This window comes from Quercus robur, chromosome 2, assembly GCF_932294415.1.
Source record: "Quercus robur chromosome 2, dhQueRobu3.1, whole genome shotgun sequence".
Lineage (NCBI taxonomy): Eukaryota > Viridiplantae > Streptophyta > Magnoliopsida > Fagales > Fagaceae > Quercus > Quercus robur.
The window spans coordinates 47360203-47375715 of NC_065535.1; the positions used below are offsets into that span (position 1 = coordinate 47360203).

Consider the following 15513-nt stretch of genomic DNA (forward strand, 5'->3'; position numbering starts at 1 on the left):
TCACAATATTGGTTGTCTCATTTATTAAGTAACGAGAGAGTCATTAAAGACTCTACCTGATTTGAGGAAATTTGTATATGTATATATGGCGAGGTCTTCACTTGACACCTAAATTTAGAAAAATATATTGGGACACATGGCTTAAAATTAGACTCTAATTTCATATTAAAATTGGTGTGATCCTCACATGAATCTAAACACATGTCACAGAATTAGAGTTCTAATTTGGAATTGCAATTTGGACACATGGCACAAAATTAGAGTTCTAATTTGAAATTGCAATTTGAGTTTCTCTCTGTTTCACCTATTATTTTATATATAGATGAGGTGTACATGGGAAAAATGAAGAAGAAAAGAAAAAACTTAAAAAGAAAAAGAAATTGTTGTCTCAAGCGGCGAAACAAGGCGACATGTTATGAAAGAAAACCATGCTTTTTAATTTATTTATTGATAGTTTGATAATTATGGGAGCTAAAAGCTCTTGGTGTGCTTTTTTGATCGAATAATTTTCTTTTTAATTGTTCAAGATTAAAACACCAACTTTTTATATAACACATAATGTTCTGTTCATGGATGAACATAATTTTATTCAATCAATGAAAAAAAATGCAGCCAATGGTGACCCTGCAGGTTGGTTGAGTGGTCAGGCGTTGGGATTGCTCATTGCTCCCCAGGGGTCAACACTCCTCACATTTTTATCGCACTTTGTGTGGGAGGGAATTAGTCTTGACTGAAGGCCTGAGATACCCCCCCAAATTGTTTTAAAAAAAAAAAATTAATAAAAGAAAACCTATATTCTGCCAATGATTTTTGGACCAAATGTTATCTCTTTATTTCTCACAAATAAGGGGTGAAATGTAACACACACATTTTATGCTCATATGTTTTCAATTTAATTATAGCTAACTGCGACTATAGATCAAGAAAACGCGGCTTTAGATGCATTCTATGGCCGCATGTTTAAAATGCAGCTTTTGTTGTTTTCTTTAAGCCGCGTTTTTTAAAAACGGGGCTTTAGTTCGTCTGTGACCACGTTTTTACAAACGCAACCTAAGACCTACGTGTTTTGTAATGCTAGGGATTTAGAGAGAGAGAGAGAGAGATAGAAAGCTTCCTTGCATAGCATAAATGAGAGAGAAAGAGAAGCTCTCCTCTTTTGAGAATGTCTTGCATAATATAAAAGCGGAAAACAAGCTCTCCAAAATAATGTGTATTTTTACTTGAGTTTTCCGTTACTAATTTTGGTTTTCCTTTAGATACTGCCAAATATAGAAAAACTTGGAAAACTATTTTCACAAAATGTTTTCCTGTGAAACAAATGAAGCATAAATCTTTTTTGATAAAATGAATTTTACTCTCTCTTAAAAAAAAGAAAAAAGAACAGAAAATTTACATTATTCATGGACTGAAGTCCATATGATATATTATTGAAGTATGCGTCTCATAAACGAAACGAAGAGACCGAAGTTTTTCAAGTTGGGCTATAGATTCTCTAATGTCAAGCTACGAACAAGTACATCCCAAAATCTTATAAAAAATTGTGGGGATTAAATTAAATCCCTTTTTTTAATGAAATTATAAATCCCATTTGATAGACCAAATGTACAAAAAGTACATTATTAAAGCAAATGATTAGAATAAGATTCATTTAATTGAATTGAAGGGTTTAAAAAAAAAAAAATATATATATATATATATATATATGAGTAATTAATTAATTATTTTTTTTTTGAGAATCTTAAAAGTAATTAGATTGAATACTAATCACATGTTTCTTTCCCCAAAAAGAAGACAATAAAAATGATATGAAGAAGTGTGTACCCAGACCAAAGTTTGCTTCCACGAATGAATAAATACACCCATCTCGGCAGGCATCGCTCTCTCCGTAGCCGATATAAGAAGGTCTATTGGACATGATTAACAAAGTCATCAACATACAGTCGGTCCCGAGTCTTAAACCTCACGAGTACAATACAAATATTCATCTACCAGGAAAACCTCTTCAATTCAATCAGTGCCTCTCTCTCTCTCTCTCTCTAGATCTCCATATATATATATATCATCACCCAAAGGCTCCTCAAATGGTACGCATACCTCTCTCTCTCTCTCTCTCTCTCTAAAAATGGTATTCGAATCTGATAAAATTAAGTGTATGTACTGTATACATGTAATTGTTCACTTCGGTTTCTAAGAAAAGTGGTAACAAAACAAAACCCGGCCACTAGGGATTTTTAATCTTTTGAAATTTGATGGTTTTGAGCGCTGGAAGGAACACAATATTAACACTTTTTTTTGTATTAAAATAGGCATGTGTCAATCTTGTATTCCCTTTTCGTTTCGTTTCATTTCGTGCTCCTCTTCTGTCCAGAAGCTAGAGAATTAATGGCTTAAGTCATTGACATGTTTCCAAGGTAGCTGTTTTCCGATATGTAAAACTGGTTTGCCGGCCTTTTCTTGTTTGTTGACTGCAATTTTATATATGGAAATGGAATAGGAAAAGGTTGATGATTCCAAGTAGTTTTTGGCCTATATCTTTTTTTTTTTTTTTTTTTGAGAATGAGTTTTTGGCCTATATCAGTTGGCTTGGCTGGCTACTTTATTAATTAATTAGTATTATATTATTTAAAGCTATTCTTTTTTTTCTTTTGCAAATGCTTGTAAGTTAAGATAAGAAGACAACATGCACCGATTCGTGTACTAAAAGTATGTATCATGTTTTCAAACACGTAATTACTGCCCAGTTTCCATAATGGATCGGACAAAATTCAAAACCCCCCTCGGTTCTTGTCTCATGGTCATTCGTCTTTTCATGTTTATCTAAAGGTATAGAATGAATGTTCATTTAATTTTATTGCTTTTTATTTTTCCTTAGAATATAATTTGGGTAAAAAAACTAAAAAATATATTTATATTTCATTTGTGAAAGAAATTGTAAATTTTTTTATTGTTTATATATATATTGCTAATGTTATCTTATTCATTTTTGTATACTTGGTAAGGGTGGTATCAAAACCGTTTACGTAAATAATCTATAACTATAATAGAATATAAATAAATATCTTCTATATATTTGGTTTAAATTAAATACTATTTTTTTGGAAAATTATTGTATATTCTTCGAGTACTATAAATGCGTATTTCCTCTTCTCTTATGAATAGTAGGTTCCACTAATTAAATTCATGGTAGGATCTACTATTTATGTGAGAGAAAGAGTATGCATTTATGATACTCAAGGAATATTTAATAATTTTCCTTTTTTTATAAGAAAATTAAATATTATCTAAATGACATTCTTTTATTTTTTTTTAGACGGTGGGTAACAATAACAATAACCATAGGGCAAAACTTGAATACTTTTTTATACAAAAAATATAGTAGTTTTCTTGTAAAAAAAATTCTTAATCTATTGAAAATAATTAATAGTATTAAAATTACAACAATATAAAGGAAATGGATGAAACACTATCAGGAATAATTCAGGATTCACTGTGTTTTTTTTTCGCCTTTTTTTTTTTTTTTTCCTTTTTTAAATTGGCTCAGCCATGCCTATCTATCTACCAATTTTAAAGCCCTGCGATTTGGATCGGTTATTTTTTAAAAGTTCCAATCAAAACACTAAATAGGATTCGTCCATAAGTTTCATTTTGTTAATTTGGAAACAACAAATTTCCCGAATTCTTGCAATTATTTATTCTCATTTCTCCTTATATCAATGCTTTGAGATGCTTGTGCTACATGGCAAACATCCTTGGCCTTTACGTTTCTAACTTTTGACATTAATTTTATTTTTTTTACTTCTGCAATTTAAAGTAGTATTACAATGCAACGTGTTCCCTCCTAATTAATTGATATAATTAATTTTCCAATTCAGTATTTTAGATCAAATTTGTAGATACTTTATTCTAAATCCAGCACATTCAAAAATGTTCTTATCCATCTGTGTCCGGTCATGGATAATTGGCTCCTCCTATTAATATTAATTTGTTCCGATGTGGTCAATTTTTTTTTTTTTTTTTTTTTTTTTTTTTTTTTTGAGGTAGTGGTCAATTTATTTGATTCATACCAAATTGGAGGAAGTAAATAAAGGTAGATGAGATGTTGGCTCCTCCTATTAAATACAATCTTTTTGTTCTCAGTGATGTCACATCGATGTAGCTGGTTGTTGCAAATTTTATTTATTTAAAAAAGACAGGTGAATTTTGTCCTATTTATTTATTTAAAAAGACAGGTGAATAATTTTGTCTTATTTATTTATATCGATGTAGTTGGATGTTGCAAATTTTATTTATTTATTTATTTTAAAAGACAGGTGAATAATTTTGTCTTTGTGTGTTGTTTTTTTCTCTCGCGCTAGTCACGCTCACAGTTTGAAACTTTACAATGTGGTATACACTATACAGTTTACTGAAGGGATGGAAGAGACGAGGCTTGTTCTTACCAAGCCATTGACAATAGATGGGGAATCAAATACTGATTACGCAGCTCCTAATCCTCTCCAACTTGTTTTAAGCCTCTTTAAAAATGTTATGCCAGGATCAGATCTCACACGCCTTCAGGCAAGTCAAACTGCCTTATTTTAAAGTTCTCTAGAAATTAGGGGTGTTTGGTAGAGTAGTTTAAAAATTGTTGTTTGGAATTTTTTGAAATACGTATGGGTAAAAAAGTGTGTGAAAATATGTGTAATATTGCTTAAAATGTGAAAATGTGAGTTTGAACTCACTCACCAAACAGGCCCTTTATTTATTTATATTTTTTTAAATATATCTCATTTTCCTATCAACCTTAAAATGAGTTGGAAAATTATTTTTTAACTTCTTTTATTTAGCTTTGTGTGAGATAGATCAAGTTGTTTTCTTTATTTAGCTTCACATAAAATAGAGTTGTTTTTCAGAAAATTTTAGCGGAAAATAACTCTATCTCACGACGAGTTAAATAAAGGAAGTTAAAAGATAATTTTACTATAACCAATTTTTTCTAATACTACCAAGCACAGAAAAATACAAAAATTATCTTCACAAGAAGTTTTTCGTTGAAATAATGGGAGTAGTATAACTTTAAGTTATGTTACAAAATTCAATATTTTTTTTTTACAGAATGCAAACATTTACTCTTTTACATGCTTGCAAAATTTTAAGAAGATCTAAAATCAATAACTATGTCATTAATTAAATATTTAAATTTGAAGTGTTTTTTTTTTTTTTTTTTTTTTTTAAATTGCGCATAAAATATGAGTTTCTAGATTGAATAGTAAATGATACCCGATTGACATAAAACTTGATATAAAGGTTAAAAATATATAAGGATTATGAAATTAAGCAATGCAATTCTGAAATATTAATTCAATAAAAAGTTATTACTTAGAGTCACTTGTGGGTTATAGTTGCAATATGTGCCTATGAGTCATAAGTGTGGAATGTTTACCTAGTCGTATCACATCTATCATTTGGGGTATAGTTGCAAATTGCAATATGTGTCTTTATCAATTTGCATTTTATTTCCTTAGTATCAGTAATATGCATTTAATATGTTTGACTTTTTCGGAAATCAAGTTTTGAACTTATGATCTTGTCCCCCCAAAAAAAAAAAGTTATTAACTTATGATGTTGATATGCACTCAAAGAATTAATGGGCATTACATATTTTTTCGATAATCAACTTAATCTTTTTCTTCCTTCTCAAAAAAAAAAAAAAATTTTTTTCTTGAAATTTGGAAATGGGACCACTTTTTTATGAATTCTTATAATGGAGAAGTGGAGAACTATTGCCTGTTTGGTACGTGCGATTAAACAACAGTTTTCAATTTTGTTAAAAATGCGTGTGGGTGAAAAGTGTATTAAAATACGTGTAATGTTATTTAAAAATTGAAAACATGTGTTTAAATACATATACCAAACGGGCAGTTAATATTGCAGTTGAAGCCATCATGTTCTCCCATTTTCTTCACTACTTAAGTCTAGAAGGTTTTTTTTTTTTTTTTTTTGAGTGGAAGTCTAGAAGATTTCATACATTAAAAAAGACAAACTTTTCCTCTAAACAATCTATTATGTGCAGTCTATAACAATATTTACATTTATTTTAATTAGATAATTCATTATTCATTAAATCATTTAAAGAAATTATATAATGTAATTATTAATGGGGAAAAGTTAACAGATGTCTTAAGGGCATTGGGCATTGATTTTTTTTTTTTTTGAAAAAGAAATATTTTTAAAAATTTTTATATGAAAAGAAAAAGGAAATTAATTTATTTAATAGTTTTTTATATACCCATGAAAGTGGTGCCAAACTTTCTTAAAATGGTTTATTAATAATTGTTTTAAGGGCACTCATTAACTGGTGATTAATAATTTCCCGAATTAGTAAGTTATGTGATTAAAAATACAGGTGTATACTCATTTCAATTGCTAGGTAATAAGTTTGAGGAACTCCCCTCTAAATTGGTTTGAAGAAATCCTACATTTAGGTGGCGTTTGGATTCAGCATTTATGAGTTGCGTTTGCGTTTTTTGCATTTTTTTTTTTTTTTTTTGGAGCCGTGATTGTTAACTTTTCTGTGTAAACAGTGCACACCAATGGGTCCAGTGTACTGTTCACAGGACCCACAAACCTCACTTTTAAGCAACTTTTTCATTAAAAATGAGTCCTACGGTACTATTCATGCATTTAATAATTATTTTGTTACAGTGTTTTCAGTTTTTAGTTGTATCCAAACGGACCCTTAGTGTGTGTTTGGCAAAAATTATTTTTGCCAATTTATTTTACTATTCAGCTTATTTTGCTACTATTCATGGGCCCCATTGCACTTTTTGGTACTATTCATAGGTCTCATTTGTACTATTTTAACTAACTTTCATCTTTATCTACAATACTTTCAGCAAAAAATTTCCAGTTTCAGCAAAATAACCGAATCTCAAACAGACCTTTAATTAGCCAAAAAAAAAAAAAAAAAATCTTACAAGTGAACTTTTAAAAACTTGTATGAAGTTTTCTAGCATAAAAACTAGTACTCTTTGTGGGTTCCAGTTAGTTCAATTAGTAAAATTTCTAATGATTGAATAAGAGTCATGGGGTTCAATCTCCGCTTACACCAAAAACTGATTGGTGTCTTGGTCTGATGATAAAAAGATATTGTCGGAAGCAGATACCATAAGTTGGAACTCTTTTTAAAAAAAATTTAAAATTTAAAAAAAAAAACCTAGTACTCTCTAGTACTTCAAACTCCAAACACAAAAGTCTACATAATTATAATTGTCAATAAATATTAATAGATAAATTGGTTGTTGGAAGGTGTTCAAGATGGTGTAATTTGCAACCATTTCCATTGAGTGTTAGCATATCATATCAGTTCTCGTTCTTCTATCCTTTTGGTAATAAAGGAATTATCAAAAGCTAAAATATAGTAAGTACATAGACGAATAAATCTAGGTGCAACATAGGCACCAACTGAAAAGGAGGATCAAGACAAACAACCAAGTCCATAGACAGCAACATTTAGGGTTGCCCAGATCATATTAATAATCTCAGGGGATATTAAAGGTAAGAGAATCAAGGTACCAAATGGATTATAGTGAGTTGGCCAGGTTATTGTGTCTGGCAGTTTGGATCGCCAAGCCACCAGATGGCTTTAGGTGAGGAATAGTGTTAAAGAACACAATAATGGTTTAGGTGCTTTTAATGGCCTGTTTGGATGGAGGGGGAGAGATGAAAAGGAGAGTAGAGTTGATCGGAAATTGGCTACAATTTATGGCTGACTCTACTCTATTCTCCCTCCATCCAAAATTGGCAAATCAAGTAGAATCTTAAACAGAAATAATGAGGGATTAGGGTTGCTTGGATCTTTATGCTAGATTATGGTTGGATGTGGAAGTATCAATATTGTCAATAGTTGATTGCTTGTAGACTACATGAGGGATTTAAAGCATGGTATGGTAGGGTAAGGGTTAGGGGCAGCAAGTGTATAATGGGTTTGGGAATTTTTTTTTTTTGGAAGAGGGAAATGACTTAGGGTTAACGGTGAACCAACTAGGGTTTGGGATTGGGAAGTTTGAATGGATGGTGATCGAGATTTTATGAAGAATTGGATTTATGTGTTCAGCCTTAGGCTTATGTTCACAGGCAGCAGTGTGGAGAAAATTTCAATTAGAAATTTGGGAGATTACAATTGTGGTACAAAGACACTGCCACAATACCCAAACCCCAAATGCAACCAAAGAATCCTCAATTACAAATACAAAGATTAGGGCTTTGGGTGAATAAAGAGCTAACGACATTTTCAAGTTACAAAGTGCAAGTGTAGAGGGAAAAGGAGTTATAATCTTAATCATAGTAGAAAATTAATTCTCCCATAGAAATCAAAGCCCCTTTATACTTTGATTTTCTTCTTCTTCTTCTTCTTCTTTTTTGATACATCTCTAGCTTTTATGTCAAACTTCATGGAAAAATAAAAGAAAATGTTTTATATTTTATCAAGGTTTTGTAAGGTCTAAAAGTTATAAAAGAAAAATAAGGGTACAAAAAGAAAATAAAGAAGTAAAATTTTTAATTATGGGCAAAAATAATTTTGTTACCTTTCAAAAGTGTTAAGAGTTCAAATTTTTTATGCAATAATTTATTATTCTTCATAAAAATACCTGTATAAGTAATAAAATATGGGAAAAATTTTATAATAAAAATCCATAATTAGATATTGTTTTCAAGTTGAACTCCAAGGCTTTAGATGCCTAAATGGTTACTATATGATTGAAATTTTGTTAGAATGAAATCATCTTATCTGTTTAACAAAAGTTTCAAAACCATCATAAGTTGTTTATTTAATGACTAAAAAACAACTATATGATAATTATTAGTGGAATTTTGATAATGAAAAAAAATTGCAATATTCCCTCAAAAAATAATAATTGCAATACGACTTTATTAATATATAAAATATTGTAACAAACACAATATATTGGATATGCAACTTTTTATTATTATCTATTTTCTAATGTTAAAATACTATTTAGTATTCACATGAGTGATTTTGGATTGATCTTAAGTAGGGACGGACCCAAGGTTTTAAGTTAGTGGCGGGCGGAATATGAAGGAAAAAAAAAAAAAAAACTCCAAATAGGCATCCATATAGTATTAAAAAATTATAAATACTCAAAATTGTTGTTTCTAAATACATTAAGATGCAATCATTTACCAACAAAGACAAAAATCTTAATCTTTGTAAAAAATTTACTAATAGTTGTAAAAAATTTAGCTTTAACTTCTCCAATAACACATGATTTTTTGGTTCTTCGGTAATAAAATAGTTTTTTTTTTTTTTTACTAAAATACAATCACCATTGTGAATGTTTTATTGTTTTTGTTAAGTTTTTGAGTTGAATAGTTGCTACGTGGCAAGGTTTTGAAAATTGGACTGGACCAGACTAGCCGAACCGGCTAGTTGAATCGAGAACTGGCCAACAATCCCGTCCGGAAAAAATGCCTAAACCTAGTGAAAACCAATCAAAAACCAGGAAAATCCGGAAAAAAAGGTAAAAAAAATTGGGAACTGGAGGCAAATCTAGTTTTGACCAGACTATTTGAGTGAGGCTAGCTAGGCTTATTGAGGAAAAATGGAGCTAAGGTTTTGGAAAAAAAGCCCAACTACAAAAATGAAATATATAATAACTAAAAAAAAAAAGGACCCAAGAGGGCCTAGGCCCACTTGGGCCCCCACCTTGGTCCGTCCCTGCTTTTTTTTTTTTTTTTTTCCTAAGCAAAAAAATGACCTTAAGTATTCATATGAGTGGCACTCTCATAAACACACAAATACACATACATATAATTTATGTGAGAAGTGCTTGTGGACAAACATACCTATGTTCATATGTTTGTGAATGTATGAAGACAAATAAGTATTAGTTATAAATTTTGCCTCTATGAAGTTAAATCACCTAGTGTAATAAATTTTTTTTATTTTTTTTTTATTTTTTTAATGTGTTGGTAATTTGGAAAGTTCAGTTGCCACCTCTCTTCAACATCCCAAAGTCCCACCTTCAGTGCTTTGGTGAATCAGTGTATTGCGTTGCTAGTGATATAATAAGCAGGTGCAACAGTGGTGAGAGCCCGCTAGACAGATTCATTGCTGTTGTAACATGGAGCATTTCTACTGTGCGTCCTGTGATCTTTGGTGTTACTCCATACAATCCTATTCTTGGAGAAACCCACCATGTTTCAAGGGGAAATCTCAATGTTCTACTTGAACAGGTACTTTTTCTTTTTTGCATTTCTGGATAGCTTTCTACTACTTACAACCCTAAATAATAATAGTCTAAAATCCTTCTAAATGAAGCCATTTATTACAAGCCTTTCTGTGCCAAGATTGGTTCATCTTTTCATTGATATAATGCATGAGAAGATCTTGATTAGGCACTTAAGTAATATCACACATTCCAAAATTTGGCCATATTGTTTGAAACTTGAGATCAAACTGGGTTCCAAGCTTGTTCTTGATACAATTACAGCCTAGTCTGGCTTGAACAGCAGACTTATTTATTTTCTACCTTACTTTGGCTAAGTTCATATAAATATTCCTTCTGCAGGTTTCACATCACCCACCAGTATCTGCCCTCCATGCAACTGATGAGGGTGAAAATGTTGAGATGATCTGGTGTCATCATCTTACTCCAAAATTCTATGGTACTTATGAATTTTAATTAATTTTTTTTTAGTTTACCCTTAGAAACTCCACCTTATTAATGCAGTGTAAATGGAATTTGATTGTTCAAAGCAAAAACTTGATAATATCTCAAGAGATACATGCTTTCATTTGTGTTGCATATATAGCTTTCATTCATATCTATAAAGAAAGGCATTGCAAGTGTGGACCAGTAATTGGCTATATATATATATATATATATATATACACAGAACTTAAGTACAGTTCTTTAAGTGCTATAGCTTAGGTTCTTCAAGTAAATTCAACCATGTTGTTGCATAGGCCAATGAGCCATATAATTGAATTTAACCTTGGGGGAAGATAACACCTTTGTGTTGTATTGATCAATATAATTACATAGTTGAATTTAATTACGAAACTTAATGTACAACACCTAAAAAATTGTACCTAAATTTTGTCATATATATCGCCCTATTTAGTTATTACAAGGGCTATGTTATATGTGAGAAAGTGCTATTATGCACCTAGGACTTCTAATGTATTCTCAAATACTGAAAATACCACAATTATTTTTATGGATGCCAACTTGTATTTAGGAGCCCAGCAGTTCTTAAAGCTTTGGCATAACCAATACAGTAGAACCAGCTTCACACACATCCTATTGAACATCAATTTAACATGTGTGTCTTCCCAATTCAGCAAATTGTTCTCTCAGTTTCCTGTTTTAAGTTCATTTCTGGCAGTTTGTCCTACTAGTAACTCAAGAAAATTTGATTGCACTAGAATAGAGTGGATGCGAAGCCTCTTTCCTGTTGACTAAGAGGCAGAGCTTTTTATGCTGGATGATATTTGTTGGAGCTTGATATGAGTGTGTTAGTCCCTTGAGATGAGTTCCAAACTTTGTATTTCCATTTATTTTTTATTGGTAATTTATATGTTAGGAACCCATAAAATCCACTCATGCTACTCCTGTTGAATTGCTGTATCACTGCTCTTAATACTGTTGCATCGTTGGTGCTGCTAGTACTTGGTTGCCTATGCTGCTGTACTTGGTTGCTTATGCTGCTGTGCTATCCTGTAAGGGTGAAGGTTGGATGACAAAAGGGTGCTGCTGCCAGCGGTTAGTGACTACAGCTCTGCAACTTAACTGATAAGTACTATGAGATGGTAAAGGTTGTTAGGAGCTGGGATACGATTGCCAGGCCTTGTCACAGCTGGGATATTAGCTTCTTTTTTTGGATAAGTACAAAAAAAAATTCAGATGAAAGGAATGCTTGAGAAAGGAGCATTCTCGTATTACAAACGGACACTCATAAGAACTAAGAAATTGACACTAGAGTTACAAGATAACCCCCTAAATCATAGTACAAACCTAAAACAAAGATTGCAGAAAATGATTGTTAATATCCTCCATGGATTTCTCTTCAAATGGTCCACATGATGCAATGAGGGTTGGCTTGCAAAACAACCCTGTTTTGGCAACAGCCAAACACTGCTCTCCACACAAAAAACAAGTTAACAACACTGTAAGTCCACTCGGTACCACCCATAATCATGATTATTAGCTTGTAATAGTAGTTAGAGTGGTTACTAATTAGGCTTAGACCATGTTTGTAATTAAGGCATGTGCTTAATTGGAAGGTAGTTAGTTGGTTATAGGCAGCTATGCCAGCTGACAGAGTTAGATAGGAGAATCAGTTAGGCTCTTAGCTTGTCAAAGTACCACATAAATGGCCTGTACCTTGTAATGAGATTCATTCCAAAAGAAGACATCTCTTTTCTTGGAAACTCTCAATTCTTCCCTCAATTACATTTTCTTCTCTAAGGAGGTCCTTGCTGCCCTCGATGTTGGCCAGTACATTCAAACCTCCAACTCTTAAATTCTTATGATTACACATGCACTTGATGGTAAATCCATGACCTCCCCCTCCATATGTCTATTTTCATTCACTTACTGTTTTCTATATATATGACAGTAGTTTAGCATTACCTATAACCATGTTTACCTTTAGTTGAATCACTTAAAAATGAATGCTCACCAGTGATGAAATTCAGTTCATCATAACTTTTAATTGTCTCTAGGCTATAAATTGAGTTCACCTTATTATCTTTTAACTGTCTCTAGGATACAAAGCTATAAGATTTTATAACTAGTAGACATTCATTTGCACTGATCTAATCACATTTGAACTTGCATACTACTTTGGCCTTAATATATATCATAATCACTGCTCTATTGGGTTATACTCTAATTACTTGCGCTCTTAATCAGTTTTTGTCACTACTTTTTTTGAAAAACCAATCTAGGTACTTCTGTGGAAGCTGAGTTGCATGGCAAAAGGCTGCTTAAGCTCCAAAATCATGGAGAAACTTATGTAATGAACTCTCCAAAGGTCTTGATTAGATTTCTTCCATTTCCTTGGGCTGATTGGGTTGGCAATGTCAGAATTCAATGTCAAGAAAGTGGCCTTGAAGCTGAATTATGTTACAGAAACACTTCGTTTCTAGGGCGCAGGGGAAATCAACGGTCTATTAATGGGAAGGTCTTTGAGTCCTCTTCATTGAAGACTCTCTATGAGATCGATGGTCAATGGGATAGGTATATAATTTTAAGTTTCTTTCCAAAATCATTATTCCTCCTCCTTATCATTAAAATTCAGTTGCTCTGGACCACTTAAATACGGTATGCATTTCTCGTCCTACATTTTTTGGTTGGAAGTGGAAGCTCTTAGGCAAAATTAATTTTCAGGTTCTTAGTAACCAATAAATTTCTGAAGGAAAATATATCTTCTCTTCCAATGGCACCAAGCAGCTTTTGATTGTACCTGGTTTATTTTTTAATGTCGAAATATTTGTTTGGTTTTTGAACAGAACATATGTTAGTTGTATAATAAAACAGAACTTCTCTTATTTCCTATTGCAGAACTGTCAGGATGAAGAACATAAATAATGGGAAAGTTACAGTTATACATAATGCAAAAGAAGTAATTTCAGGGCTGAGAGCTCCTATTGTCAAGGATACTAGGGTAATTTATTTTTAACCCTCATCTATCCTTGTTTTCCTCTGTTTCTCCTTTTTGTGTTGAGGTCTTATTTCATAAAATAGAATCGAAATTAATGGTATTCCAGTTTAAATATTTTCTTCTTTTTTTCGCTATATTTTACCATGTGAATGTGGCAGTCGCATTGTTTTTTTTTTTTTTTTTTCCTTTGCATTATGACTTTAACTCATATGGAGAATGAAATAGCTTCATTTGTCTTTCTTAAGTAACTATATATATATATAAATAAATAATCCCAAATGACTATCTGTGCACATTTAGCCAAAAAAAAAGTCTATCTATGCACAAACAATGTGTATCCTAAATCATGGATGGCTATCTATGCACAAATATATAAAATACTCATCCATATTTGCAAATGAATTGAGGGGTTCCCTTTTACTTTTTTACAATAGGAAATATGGGCAAGTGAATCTGCTCTGGTGTGGAGCGACGTAAGCCGAGGCATCCTGAGTAAGAACTGGGAGAAAGCAAAAGAAGCGAAGAAAGCTGTTGAGGAAAAACAAAGGGAGCTCCAGAGAGAAAGAGAGTCAAGAGGGGAGAATTGGGTTCCTAAGCATTTTACTGTGTCTCATAGCAAGGAAGGTGGGTGGGAATGCTCACCAATTCAGAAGTGGGTCCCAGAAGCACCCATAATTGTGCCCCTTTGATTTGTGATTTGTGATAGACATATAATAGCAATTCAGTTTGTTTATTTCCACAAAGTGTTCTTAGGATTATTAAACTAAAATATCACCTATTTTAGTTGTAGAATGTTTTTGTGTTAAAACCATTTTCCCTCTCCCTTGTGTGTGTGCTTATTTCTAAAAAAAAAAAAAAAAAAATGTCACCTATTTTTGGATTAGGATGATGTTCCTAGTTATGTCACCTATTTTTTCTGTTTGTTGAGATTCTTGAGAATTCATTTTGTTTTCCTTAATTAAAATCTTGTCACCTTTTACGTGATTGATCTAATTTGGGGCATCCATCCCAGAATATCTCAATAATTGTACCCAAAAAATCAAAAAATATAAAAAATATTGGGGACTACCCTCACTCATACAGAGAATTAAGACACAAATTGTCTTATAGGCAATCAAGGTTAAAATTTGGGATGGTAGTTACTTACCAACAAGTATACAAAATAATTTCCCCTAGAAGAAACTTACTTGAGGGTAGACGTGGCGAAATATGTAGGTTGGGTCAATCAAGTTGCGGTATTTTCTGCATGATTTAAAAAAAAAAAAAAGTATTTGCCACTTGGTAAGTTATGTAGCAAACTACTTTGTATAAAAAGGGTTACTTTGAATTCACTACTCATATTAAGAAAAAGCTCAGCTCAACAAATTGATATTTGTTCAATAATTATAAAACTGGTCGCAAACTTATGCATTGCGTGTGATGATTTTTTTATGGTAATCTCATTATTATTATTATTTTTTTTTTTTGCAAATTAGTCTAATTTAATAAAGAGTAATATATTTTATAATCATGCTTTCATTTATTATAGGAACAATAAAATATGTAATATATATAATTTATGTCGCATCAAAATGAGAACAATAAAATTTTTTAGGAATTCAAAAGGCAAGTTAGAGAACATATTCATTTTTTAATAAAATCTATTTATAACATTTTGTGTATCATTAAAAAGTATATAAAATTTGAAAATTATTCTTTTAGTTTTAAACAAACTTTCTCAAACCCTATTTTTTCTACCCTTCAATCCAAAACTCCAAAAAAACGTATCTAAAAAAATTAATAAAACTTAACAATGATTAATTGGACCAATTACGAAAACAATTTGTTGTTGATAATCAATTG

The 15513-nt window shown here is 31.4% G+C and overlaps 1 protein-coding gene across 2 annotated transcripts; it reads left to right on the forward strand.

Annotated features, from left to right (window-relative positions):
- The first annotated feature begins 1784 nt into the window (after nt 1-1784).
- Nucleotides 1785-14463, forward strand: LOC126713800 (oxysterol-binding protein-related protein 4B-like). 2 transcript variants are annotated; one of them, XM_050413669.1, is made up of 7 exons: nt 1785-2084; nt 4402-4557; nt 9991-10236; nt 10572-10668; nt 12956-13247; nt 13572-13674; nt 14106-14463. In XM_050413669.1, the coding sequence occupies exons 1-7, from the start codon at nt 1914-1916 to the stop codon at nt 14358-14360; spliced, it is 1320 nt and encodes a 439-aa protein (XP_050269626.1). In that variant the 5' UTR covers nt 1785-1913; the 3' UTR covers nt 14361-14463. The 2 variants fall into 2 exon arrangements, with proteins under 2 accessions (XP_050269626.1, XP_050269627.1); XM_050413670.1 differs by lacking the exon at nt 1785-2084 and adding an exon at nt 2326-2411.
- The last annotated feature ends 1050 nt before the right edge of the window (nt 14464-15513 follow it).